This window comes from Chenopodium quinoa, unplaced genomic scaffold (assembly GCF_001683475.1).
Source record: "Chenopodium quinoa cultivar QQ74 unplaced genomic scaffold, ASM168347v1, whole genome shotgun sequence".
Classification (NCBI taxonomy): domain Eukaryota; kingdom Viridiplantae; phylum Streptophyta; class Magnoliopsida; order Caryophyllales; family Amaranthaceae; genus Chenopodium; species Chenopodium quinoa.
Window position 1 is genome coordinate 1,577,260 of NW_018743391.1, and position 13,621 is coordinate 1,590,880.

At 35.2% G+C, this 13,621-nt stretch overlaps 1 protein-coding gene across 2 annotated transcripts; it reads right to left on the reverse strand.

The window, feature by feature from the left end:
- Positions 1-82: 82 nt before the first annotated feature.
- LOC110738682 (UDP-glycosyltransferase 74E2-like) lies at positions 83-8,932 on the reverse strand. Of its 2 annotated transcripts, none has more exons than XM_021919082.1 (2): positions 8,085-8,932; positions 83-946 (listed from the first exon to the last, which is right to left on the reverse strand). In XM_021919082.1, exons 1-2 carry the CDS (start codon positions 8,847-8,849, stop codon positions 224-226), a joined length of 1,488 nt encoding a protein of 495 aa, XP_021774774.1. In that variant the 5' UTR covers positions 8,850-8,932; the 3' UTR covers positions 83-223. The 2 variants fall into 2 exon arrangements, with proteins under 2 accessions (XP_021774774.1, XP_021774775.1); XM_021919083.1 differs by lacking the exon at positions 8,085-8,932 and adding an exon at positions 2,228-3,258.
- Between the last annotated feature and the right edge of the window lie 4,689 nt (positions 8,933-13,621).

The window sequence follows — 13,621 nt, forward strand, 5'->3', positions numbered from 1 at the left end:
TTACCTTAATTAATTGATAATGTAAGTGTCTGTTTTGGTGTGACGAATATGTAGTTTACTAAAACTGAGGGATGACCCGAGTTATAAAATTTACTCTATTGTATTATTGAAGGCCGGAAGGAGTACAATGAGTCAATTACGACTGAAGGTAACAAACAGCAAGTCGCTACAAGTCCAAGCAGCATAACAATTCATAAACAGGTTACTGAGCTATCAAAAAATCCTATATGTTTTTCAGTTTAGCAGCAAATTCCTCAATGTTCCTATCAGAACTACCACCTTCATCCATAGCCTCTTGAGCCAATTTCTTCCATTTTGCGACGTTGCTTCTGATTTCGCTTGCACGTTCTCCTTCCATCACTTCTAGTATGCAGGCTTTCAGTTCATCCCTTGTTACAATACCCTTTTCATCAACCTTTAATCTAACACCATTTCTCCAAACGTCGTTTATGTACTTGGCATTGGTAGGTTGGTCTACCCACTGAGGCATTGCCACCAAGGGAACCCCGATACTTATAGCTTCTAAAGTCGAGTTCCACCCACAATGTGTCACGAAACACCCTATTGCCCGGTGAGCCAAAACGGCTAACTGAGGGCACCAATTGACAACTAAAGCTTTCCCTGATATTTCCTCTTTGAAATTTGGAGGAAGCTTATCTTCTTCTGAAGCTCTAACAACCCATAAGAAATGCTTTTCGGTATTTATTACACCCTTAGCTATTTCTTCCATTTCCTCTGCTCCAAGAGAAGCCAAGCTTCCCATTGCAATGTAGACAACTGAACTAGTTTCTCTTGCATCAAGCCATTGTAGGCAAGCATCGGTTTCGGGCTTGAAGAAACTTAGGCCATATTCATTGTCATCTTCCAAGCGTTTGTCCAAGTACATTGAGGGGATGGCTGGTCCTATTGTTTTTATAGGCCATTGGCTTCTCATCCAGTCTAGTACCTGATCACAAATGTTAGTTAGCAATTGTCAATATAATTTCAAACTTAAATTGATGCTCCCTCGCCCTTAAATAATTGTGTGACCTTTTGCTATGTTATTCCAAAATAATAGGTCACCTTTATGACATGTTTAGCTAAGATTTTCAAAGTAATGTTGCTTGTTATGATGGAAATGAAATCAATGAATGATAAGGACAACATTGGACAATAGTATATCAACTAAATTCTGTTAAAAACGACCCCAAAATCAAACGTGGGATATTAAATAGGGGCAAGAGCTTGTAATAAGTTTTTAAGTTAACTAAAGATGTGTAAAGAGTTCCCAATTATTTTTCCTGATGGCAGATTAGCAGTACAAGATCATAACTAATAAATGGACCTACTTTTCTATTTGATCAATAAATTTTGGTCCATTTTATGACTTTAGAAATTTCTAATATGGACCAGTTTGTTTTTTGTGCAGCTGGCTACACCATGTGGTCACTTGTAAAAGAATAAAATAGTCCCTATAACACTAAACCAAGTAACTCGTATAATACTGACCGAGTAATCCCTGTAACACTGATTAAGTAATTGCTATAACATTGACCGAGTAGCCCCTATAGCACTAATGAAGTAATGGTTGGTCACACGGTATGACCAGCCACACCATAAAAGGTTTGTGTATACCTTATTAAAAATTTAAAATAAATAAATAAACCTTGGCCATATATTGAAACAAGACAAATTTATCATCTAGTGATGGTGATTCATGTGGTTGAAACTACTTTAGTATAAACTACATCAAAAGCTTCCCATTAACAAACATATTTATATAAAAACTTTAGGCAACTTAGTCATAAAAATGGAAATTTTGTCAACAACTACCAATTAAAGCATGTGTTTTGAAAACAACTACCTATTAAATTTTTTTTTTTAAAAAAACTACCACAAAAATATAAAAAGTTTAACTAGCACTACCACTTTAACAATTTTGGCTAAAATCTCCGGTATTTGGGTCTCACTTTTTATCACTTTTTACCTTTATGAAGGGTAATTTAGTTAATTTAGATGATGATTTTATGATGCAAAGGTAAAAAGTAGAACCTACATGCCGAATATTCTAGTTGGAATTATTAAAGTGGTAGTGCTACTTAAACTTTTTACAATTTTATGGTAGTTCTTTTAAATTTTTTTTAATAAGTAGTTGTTTTCAAAACACGCACTTTAATTTGTAGTTTTTGACAAAATTTCCTAAAATAATACAAGTAAAACATAAACATTTTTTAAAATAAAAAATTACCTGAGATTCCAAGTTGTCAAAAGTATTGAAGAACAACAAACTAGCCTTGTGGAAGTTCAAAGATTGATTGATATTAAGGTCATTGAGAGAAGGATATATTCCTGGATTAACTAGCAAAGAAGGCATTTCATTAACCCTTAATAAAGGAATTGAAGGCATTGAAATCAATGAACTTTTAAAGGGAAACTTTATTGCTCCTTCATAAACATGGTAGTGTATGGAATGGACGGTTGCTGATTGAGTGAAAAACGGGGCCCCGTCGATCCCAACCGTCCCTGCCAAGTCTAAGACCCAAGTTATCAAACAATCATACACTATGAACTTCACAGGGTGGCTTGTTACTTTGTACTCTTCAATAAGGTTAGCTAGGCTTATAGGGACTACTCTTTGGAAAAGCTCTACGTAGCCCTCATGATAAAGTTTTTCGCCGTCTTTTACACCATCATAAATGGATCGGATTTGGATCAGACTAGACTCAGACTGAGGGGGAAGTAATTTGGATAGTGATTGGGTTGTGACTAAGGTGACTTTAAGGCCTTTGGAAGCTAAGCGTTTTGAGAATTGGAGCATTGGGTTTATGTGGCCTTGTATAGGAAATGGGAATACCAACACATGAGGTTGTATTGATGTCTTGGTTACTTCCTCCATTTTGCACTCCTAGCTAGCTTAATGTTCTTCTTTGTTGAATTCTCAATTCTTTGAGAAGATAAGATGTGATGGATGGTGTATTGGTGTAGGTTGAGGAGTGAAATAGTAATGCATGATTGGGGCACTCATAGGTTGATTTATGATTGTGGGACACATTACTATCGGTGGCAAAAATCAAGTGATATTGTGTAGTTGGTATCTTCAAAGTTAGATTAGGATTGACCTACAAAAGGGTCAAGGAAAATTATTTATTTTATTGTCATCACTAAATCTACTGTTGTCGCCTGAATTCATTTATTGCGGTTGTCCCAAAATAATTGACACATTAAACTTTTTTTCATTACTTATGTATTAACTTTTTCTATAGTTTTTTTAATAAAATAATAAAAAAACATATTAAAATATGTTGTTAGCTAGGTATTAATATATTTTGCACAAAGTTTCATATATATATATATATATATATATATATATATATATATATATATATGTGGTTGGCCACACCTTGTTCAGGAAATACTCAATCGGTAAGATGTTACTTAGCCGAGGGTTACTCGATCACTGAGGGGTTACTTAATCAGGGGTTAGTCGGTTGGTCAAGGGTTACTCGGTCGGTCATGGATTACCCAGTCGGTCAGGAGTTACCCGATTAATGTTTTGATATGTGTTAGCCGACAGAACGAAAACGTGTTGTATAAAGTTTCATAATATTTTCTTATATAATTTTCATTAATATTTCATTATATAAAAATAAAATAGAATAAAGCAAAATGAATAGAATAAAATAGAATGGCCAAATTGGGATAAAAAATAACGAGGGAGTAAATACTTAGAGCCTGTTCACATTTACTGAAATGAGCTGAACTGAACTGAATTGAACTGATTGGAGTTGAACTGAACTGAATTGAACTGAGCTAAAATGAATATTTTATGAGAGAGGGAAATTATTAGGAGCTGAACTCAACTGAACAGAACTAAACTAATTGGAGCTGAACTGAACTGAATTGAACTGATTGGAGCTGTACTGAACTGAACTGAAATTAAGTAAATGTGAATAGGCCCTTAGGCAAGTTAGTTACACTAATTATATAGCATATACATTAAATTATAAATTTCGTAAACATAAACATTTTTTTAAAATAAAAAATTACCTGAGATTCCAACTTGTCAATAGTGTTGAAGAACAATAAACTGGCCTGGTGGAAGTTCAATGACTGATTGATACTAAGGTCATTTAGAGAAGGATAACACCTTGGATTAACTATCAAAGAAGGCATTTCCTCAACCCTTAACAAAGGTATTGAAGGCATTGAAATAAGTGAACTTCTAAAGGGAAACTTCAATGCTCCTTCATATACATGGTAATGTATGGAATGAACGGCTGCTGATTGAGTGAAAAACGGGGCCCCGTCGATCCCAGCCGTCCGTGCCAAGTCTAAGGCCCAAGTGAACAAACAATCATACACTATGAACTTCACAGGGTGGCTTGTTACTTTGTACTCTTCAATAAGGTTAGCTAGGCTTATAGGGACTACTCTTTGGAAAACCTCTATGTACGCCTCAATGTCAAGTTTTTCGCCGTCTTTGAGACCATCATAAATGGATTGGATTTGGATCGGACTGGATTGGGACTATAAGGGAAGTAATTTGGATAGTGATGGGGTTGTAATTAAGGTTATTTTAAGGCCTTTGGAAGCTAAGTGTTTTGAGAATCGGAGCATTGGGTTTATGTGGCCTTGTATTGGACATGGGAATACCAAAATATGTGGTGGTATTGATGTCGGTGTTTCTTCCTCCATTTCTTTACTCCTAACTAGCTTAATGTTCTCCTTAAGTTGTTGAATATCCCAATTCTTTAAGAAGATAAGATATGGTGGATGGTGTGGTGTTGGTTAAGGAGTAAAAAAAATAGTGTATGGTTGGGAAATACATAAGTTTGTTGATCATCATTTATAATAATATAATTTTTTTGTATACATATACAATGAAAAAAAGGCTACTAAATCAACCCCTCTCACAAGTTATTTAGCTACACTGCAAGTCAAGTTTAAGAATAAGGAAAAATACATTTTAATAATCCCAACTATTAGCGATTTACTTCCAATAATCTCAACTAAGGTTTATTATCTAATAATCCCAACTATGCTATGAGTTTTCCTCCAGCAGTTCGAGTAACCGGGTACCTACTGAAGTGGTAAATGTTTTTTTTTTTTGTTTTTTTAATTCCACTTGTCATCACGTGGTTGGTCTAGAAAAAAAATTAAAAAAAAAAAAAGAAAAAAAAACCCAGACACCCCGGCCACTCCCTTCTCCACCTTCCCCCACCGTAAAACCATTAGTCCAACCCCTGACCTCCCTCGGAAACCGGCCAGCCGACCCCTCCCAAGTCCCAACCCCCCAAAACCAACACAATCGCAATCGACCACCTGCAAACCAACACCTCAAGCTTAGTGAGAGCCGAGAACTCTGACGGAATTATAGCACCGGAATTTCACCGCCATAAACCACCTGCAAATCAACACCGCCATTCACCGCAATCTCAACCCCCGGAAACTTGCATCAATGGCGGACACAACTCGAATCCCAATCTCAAGCCTCGTAAAACCCCACCCCCGATCTACCACCGTTTCGAATCCCAGGCCAATCTCTCACCATTTCAACTTCTGTCCTCAAATTCTTCATTCCTCGCCGCCGAAACTCCTCCGACGATGTCACTTCCATGGTCGTCACCACTCACCAGCCTCGGCTCTTGAATCAACGACTGTGCTGATTTGGTTTGTTAATTGAAGTAATCCCGCTGGCCGTTGTGTTGGATATAGGGGTTGGGATGGGTCCGGCGGCTCTTTAAGGGTGTTAAGGTGGCGGCGGCTAGTTCCAGGTGGGGTAAGGCCGTAAGGGGTTGGGCTGAGGGGTTATACGGTGGGGGAAGGGGAGATGGGAGTGGCTGGGGATTTGCGTTTTTTCTTTTTTTTTTTTTAATTTTGAACCAATCATGTATCGACACGTGTCATGGTTACTTCTTATAATATATAGGTCGTTGACTCTTCGTTGACCGGTTGGGACTGCTAGAGGAAAACTCATAGCATAGTTGGGATTATTAGATAATAAAACTTAGTTGGGATTATTGAAAGTAAATCGCTAATAGTTAGGATTATTAAAGTGTATTTTTCCTAAGAATAAAGTGGGAAGGTAATTAAAGGAATCCCTCTAATTGCAAGCATAAGGGTATATAGTGGGAGGAGGTAAGAGAATCCCTCTAATTCAAGCATAAGCACATTTAGGAGCTTGAACTTGTGATCTCAACATCACATTATTGAAATTTCCCATGATCACCATTCACCATAAGCAAGCTTGGTATGTTGCTGAACACAATATTGTGGCAAAAGACCAAAAAAACCAAGTAATATTGTGATATGGGATTAAGGGTGTCAATTCGAATAATCAGATAGAGTTTGGGTTGATCCACAGCAGATCAGATCTATTCGGGTTGGGCAAGTTCATATACAAATTTTGTGACACTTTTAGCTAATATTTCCAAAGGTATTATGAAATTTTGGTTTATAATACGGCTCTTGAAAAAACTTTACGGATTACTCCAAACATTATAAAAATAAAAAAATAAAAAAAAAAGTCTAGTGGTGACTCGGTTTCATTTAAAAAAATATATTTTTAGTATAGTGTAAGGTCCTGTTCACTTCATCTTATAAAACTAATGTCCAATAAAAATAATTTTAGTTCAATAAAAAAATTAGTTTCTTTGAAAAATAAATATAACAAAGAATCTGTAAAAAATAATTTCAGTTTAGTAAAAATAATTTCCATTCAGTAAAAATAATTTAAGTTTAGCAAAAATAAGTTCAATTCAGTAAAAGTAATTTAAGTTTAGCAAAACTAATTTCAATTCAGTAAAAATATTTTCGTTTCAGCAAAAATAAGGTGAAGTGAACAAGACCTACAAGTTTAAATTAAAACTTGTGCATTTTTATTTTCCATTTAGGTGAAATGAAATATAAATATGCTTATCAGCGTGTTTTTGTGTGACTAGCTACACCGTGAGGCCGGTTGACACACACTAAAACACTAACCGAATAACCCCTGATCGACCGAGTAGCCCTGGACTAATCGAATAGCCCTTGACCCATTGAATACCCCCTGACCAAATAAGTCTTACCACACGATGTGACCGACATTGAAAATGTGTTCAATGTGTTTTGTGTGCGGCTAGCACCACCATGTAGTGGCCACTTATTAAAAAAAACAAAAACAAAGTAACCCTTATAACACTGATTGAGTAGCTAATGAAATATTAACCGAGTAACCCCTATAACATTGAATGATTAACCCATATAGCATTGACAAAGTAACCCATATAACACTAACTGAAAACCCCTATAACACTAACAAAGTAACCCCTATAATGGCTGGCACATATAAAAGTTTGTCTAATCAAGACAATTTTTTCCTATAAAAAATAGGAAATTTTTTTCAATAACTACCAATTAAAGCACGTGTTTTGAAAACAATTACCTATTAAAATTTTTTTTTAAAAGAACTACCACAAAGATATAAAAAGTTTAATTTGCACTACCACTTTAACAATTTTGGCTAAAATCTCCGGTATTTGGGTCTCACTTTTTATCACTTTTTACCTTTATGAGGGGTAATTTAGTTAATTTAGATGATGATTTTATGAGGTAAATGTAAAATGTAGAACCTACATGCCGAATATTCTAGTTGGAATTATTAAAGTGGTAGTGCTACTTAAATTTTTTACAACTTTGTTGTAGTTCTTTTAAAAAAAAAAAATTAATAGGTAGTTGTTTTCAAAACACGCACTTTAATTGGTAGTTTTTTTTACAAAATTTCCTAAAAAATAAAATACAAATTAATTCTTAGAAAAACAAAAAATTGTCATATTATATATATATATATATATATATATATATATATATATATATATATATATATATATATATATATATATATTTAAGTTGTCTTTTCTCTCCTCATCACATGTATCATTATCTTTTTATTTTCATTTAACACTCATAATTAAATTTTGCATAAGAGTTCGTGCAAGCTCATTTGTTATAAATAATATAAAACAGATGTAGTAGTTATATGTGTAGCACAGTGGGAAAGGAGTGATAAAAGTGGAAAATTCTTTAACATAAAAGGAGAAAAGCAGAAGTAGGAAGATGAAAATAACCTGAGATTCCAGCTTGTCAAAAGTATTGAAGAACAACAAAGTGGCCTTGTGGAAGTTCAAAGATTGATTGATACTAAGGTCATTGAGAGAAGGATATATCCCAGGATTAACAATCAAAGAAGGCATTTCATTTACCCTTAACAAAGGTATAGAAGGCATTGAGATCAATGAACTTTTAAAGGGAAACTTCAATGCTCCTTCATATACATGGTAGTGTATGGCATGAACGGCTGCTGTTTGAGTGAAAAACGGGGCCCCGTCGATCCCAACCGTCCGTGCCAATTCTAAGACCCAAGTGATCACACTATCATACACTATAAACTTCACAGGGTGGCTTGTTACTTTGTACTCTTTAAGGAGGTTAGCTAGGCTTATAGGAACTACTCTTTGGAAAAGCTCCAAGTAAGCCACGTGATCAACTTTTTCGCGGTCATTGAGGCCATCATTAATGGATCGGATTTGGATCAGACTGGACTCGGACTGAGGGGGAAGTAATTTGGATAGTGATTGGGTTGTGACTAAGGTGACTTTAAGGCCTTTGAAAGCTAAGCGTTTTGAGAATTGGAGCATTGGGTTTATGTGGCCTTGTAAGGGAAATGGGAATATCAAAACATGAGCTGGTATTGATGTCTTTGCTTCTCCCTCCATTTTTTCACTCTTAGGTAGCTTAATGTTCTTTTTTTGTTGATTTTCCAAATTCTTTGAGAAGATAATAAGGTACGATGGGTGGTGTGTTGGTGTACGTTGAGTACAATAGTAGAGCATGTATGCATGATTGGGGAAGTCATAAGGTGATCATTTATAATTGTGGGACGCATTATTGGTGGCAAAAATTTAGGAAAAATTGTCAGGAACTACATGCTAAATAGGGGTATTTGGAAACAATTACCCACTAAAAAAATTTATCAAAAGAACTACTCCCTAAATTGAAAAAGTTAGAGTAGCACTACCCATTTGCATTTTTCGACGAGAAAGTCCGGCATGTGGGGCCTACTTTTTAAATTTTTCTTCTGAAAATTCCTAATTGAAGAAGTGAAAACAAGTAGGGTATGCAATTCATAGGTAATTCTTCTCTTTTAATTCATTAATTATGAATTTTGATGTTAGGGTGTAACGATTAGAAAAATTAGGGTTCTTAGAAATTGAGGATAATTTAAAATTGGTTGAATTTATTGCTTTTAATTCAAATTGCTTATCTTAGGGTTACGAATTAAGGTCCAATTTGTCATTGCATCTTGTCTTTTCAGAGAAAAATTGAAAAAGTGGGCCCATGCGCCAGACATTCTCGCCGAAAAATGCAAATGGGTAGTGCTACTCTAACTTTTTAAATTTAGGGGGTAGTTTTTTTGATAAAATTTTTTAGTGGGTAGTTGTTTCCAAATACCCTTATTAAGCGTGTAGTTCCTGACAAATTTTCCAAAAATTTATTAGTATAGTGTGATTAGTACCTTTAAATTAATGTTTTACTTATTATTATTTGGCTTGACCTACTAAAAGGTCAAGTTATATTAATTAATTATCTATTAAAAAGTTGTTATTCATCTTATATGATTGACCTATTTAAGACAAATACTTGTACATGTTAAATCTTATAGCTAACCATTTACTTATAGTTGCATATGAGTCGTCTCATATTGAAAAAAGAGTAGGAGATAAAAATCACTTCATAAGTTAAGATATTCTTATCCATTGTTACCAATTAATCGATTTTAGTTGGGAACTTCGTGGCTCATGCTAAATACCTGTTGAGACCCATTGTATCCCACTTGTGAGTGTCCCACATTAGAGAAAGAGGAGAGGTGGTTCCACTATAAGATAGAGGAGTAACTCCTAGTATTGCCAATTGGTTTTAGTATGGAAGTTCCTAAGCCTTGTTTGTGGACCAAACTCTCCTTCTCCTTGTTCGGGTTGCCAAGCCCATTTCATACTATTTTGAAATTTAACAATACCCAAGTTCTTTTGAGGAGGAAACTGCTTTGCTCTAGTAATAGTAATAATAATAATAATAATAATAATAATAATAATAATAATAATAATAATAATAATAATAATAATAATAATAATAATACCCATGTTCTTTTGAGGCAGAGAGTGTCGAAAATCTTTGTGCTAAGGATTTTGTTGCTAAGCTTGATGATCCCCGAGGCGAGTTGTTTCTTCTTCGTGCGTATACTGGGTTTCAAAACTCTACTTTGCTATGCGCACTTGTCCTCCTAGTCTTTTTGAACAGGTTTCTTTTGACGTGGCCGTTCGGGCTTCTTTGGAGCGCATTGTAACTGCTTCAGGGCCTGGTTTTGGTGATTGGCAATGGCGACTTGTCACCTTACCTTTTGCTTATGGTGGTTTGGGTGTCGATTCTGCGGGTGATGTTTGGCATTATGCTTTCCTTGCGTCACGTCTCCAGTCTTCTGGTCTTCAGGCTACGCTTCTTCGCAATTCTGGTATTGTTGGTTTGGGACCGGCCTTCGATGGTGCTCTTAGTCTTTTTAACACGACTGTGGAGACTGACCTTATAAGTAACCCTAGTGAGATCACTGCCCCTAGACTCATGAAAAAATTGGCAGATATATATTTCACGAAGGTCACTGCATCTCCGGATTCAACTTTCTTCTTATCTCCGCGTCAGGTTGCCTTATGGACGTCCCAACAAGGGGATCACTCTTCGGTTTGGTTGCGGATGGTCCCAATATCGGGTTTGGGTCAGACTATGAATGGTAAGACGACTTACCGTAGTGTTCTTTGCTACCAGTTGGGTATTCCTTTGTTCTTCGTTTCAACACCGTATTCTGCTTGCTCAAGGGTTTTTGATGAGGATATTTATGGGGATCATGCAGTGTCTTTTTTGCTGGGATGGTGGGTATTAAACATTGGCGCAACTTTGTTCTTGACACCCTAGTTGATATTTGTTTTCAGTATGGAATTTCTGCTTGAAAGGAGGTTAACGTTGGATTGATTGGAGGGAACGACGGGGCTCTACGACCAGCAGATGTGTTGCTTTATTCCTGGGATAGAGGACTTGATATATGTGTTGAAATGACGGGGTCTTCACCTTTGACACAATCGGGGTTGTCTGACTTCGAACCTGGTTGTGTTGTGTCGGCGGCGGCCTATCGAAAGTGGGACAAGTATAGGATGCGTTGCAGGGCTATTGGCTATGGTTTTCTTCCTTTCTCCTACTTCGTTGGGGGAATTAGAGAAGGATGATATTGTGTTGCTGAGGCGGGTTCAGACGTTCACTAAGACTCATGATATTGGTGCTTGTGCAATTGCTCACATCTTCAGCAGGATTGGGTTCACTATAGCTAGAGGGGTGGGGGCCTAGATTATATCTCGGCTCCTTACCAATTTCTTGTAAATTGATTGACTTTGTAGGTATAATAATAATAATAATAATAATAATAATAATAATAATAATAATAATAATACTTTTTTTTTACAGTTATAAATACTTTTTTTAAAAAAATAATACTTTTAAAAAAATAATAATAATGCTTTAAACAACCAACAACAATAATAATGATAATATAATAACAAATAACCAATAACAATATTAATTATAATTAAAACGATAATAGTAATAATACTCTGTAATTGAGGTATGACAAATACAATTGTTAAATAAATTTGAATCTTGATATTAAGAACATCTTTTCACAATTATTGCTATGCGTACGCAATTGTATCTTGATTTTTATTTATTGAAAAGTTTAAGGAGACAGGTTCAGGGTCCTGATAAGAGGATTTTCCGATGGATGGTGCCCTATTATTGTTAAAATTTTGGCTCCGCAACTAGATACAAGTGAGTCAAAATGTTAGTAATATGTCAAAAGTCCAACGATTATGACGGGAAATTTACAATCCACACGAGTAGAAATTTTATCATTTCCAAGAGAATCCATCTACACACAAGTAGATTTAATTTTATTTGGGTGATTAATTAGTACTAGACTAATCTTAACACTAATATTAATAGTATATATACTTTCAAGTTTCAGTATTCACAATCTCTTTTGTTGAGAGCATTATAACATATTCTCCCCATATCTCCTCACCCTAATTTCTTACTCAATAATCTTGGTTTGGCTTTGCCTCCCCAAAATCCTATAAATAAAAAAGAAAAATAAAAACTGCAATACTTTTTGGGTAAATACAAGTTAATCTCTGAGATTTACAAAATTTGTTTATCACATGGCAATTTTGTAAATAAATCAATAACTTTTTCCATAAAAGTGGATCCTACAGTGATGATGACTGGATAAAGTTGTTGATTTATTTACCAAAATGTCATGTGATAAACAAATTTTGTTTATCCCAGAGATTAACTGAGGCTTCATCATACTTTTTCGTTTATTTTGAGCTGCACCTATTTGATCAGAAAGCTCACACATTTAGTTAAACGGATGCAATTGAAAGTGAAAGGAAAATTTAACACAAATTGTGGCATCTCTTCCCAAGCATAAGAATAAACAGGGCCCATCAAATTCTATAATTGAAAATTTTCTGTTTCTTCAAATAATCCCCCATGATCTATGGACCATAATCTTCTTAGTGACCAAACACAGCCCATTTTCAATAATAGGCGATTAAAATAAGCATGAATCACCATGTAGAGAGTACAATACAAGCATCTCCATACCAAAAAGTACTGTTGCCTAAACAACAAACATTGAAGCTTCGGAAGTAAACGACTCAATTAGTAGACGCAATCACTCAGGGGTGGTCTTAACAAAACCTTAGGCCTCCAGTGGAAGCTCTACACTGTAGATAATTCTGCATGGCTTGCGCAGACAATCTGATCTGCATCTGCTAGTTTCCGTGGATTCAAGCTTTCGAACAACATCCATCCCATCAATGACATGCCCAAATACAACATGGCGGTAATCCAGCCATGGGATCTGCAAAAAGGTGAATGCACAGGAATCAGAAATCTAGCTAATGCGTTCACTTTGATCCTTAAGGTGTTAGCCTAATATGACTTGACTTTTGCCCATGTAGAAATGACTTGACTTTCATTTTTGGCTAAAAACACGGACAATTGAAAAGCCATACACAGCACACATTATTGGTCACTTTACCACAATAATAAGCTAAAAACACGGAAAGAAGGAAAATTCACAAGGGTTGTGCATAGGAAGCATGGTTTATCCAACTTGAGTCCCAACTCCCAATCCAATTTTTATTGCTTTCACATATTTGTCCTCGTGAATTTTAAAATGAATTTCTTCAAAAATATTTTCTCAGACGATAAAAAATTGGGATATGAGCGAATTCAAGAGCTAGTCATTAAAACAAGGCCATTTTTGCAGTTTGTAAAACTACTTGAAAATTTTTGTTCTGAAAAATCAGATTTTAAGAGGGTATTTGAAATCCATGTCTTTTACCTTTCAAGTTAGTATCCTCATTAAGAAACAAAAGTTCCACTATCATAGCCAGGAATATAGGGGAAGGTTACCCTTTGTTAAACAAATAAAAATGGAAAACCTTCATTCAACAAAGAGAATGGAAGACTTTCTCAACAAAGAGAATAGAAGACTCAC

What these genes read in the sequence shown, in the direction of transcription:
- LOC110738682 (XM_021919082.1), bottom strand. Translation starts at nt 8,849, where the DNA reads ATGCTCTACTATTGTACTCAACGTACACCAACACACCACCCATCGTAC. An exon ending in TTGACAAGCTGGAATCTCAG is followed by an intron (nt 947 to 8,084) that starts GTTATTTTCATC and finishes ATTTGTGATCAG; the next exon opens with GTACTAGACTGGATGAGAAG.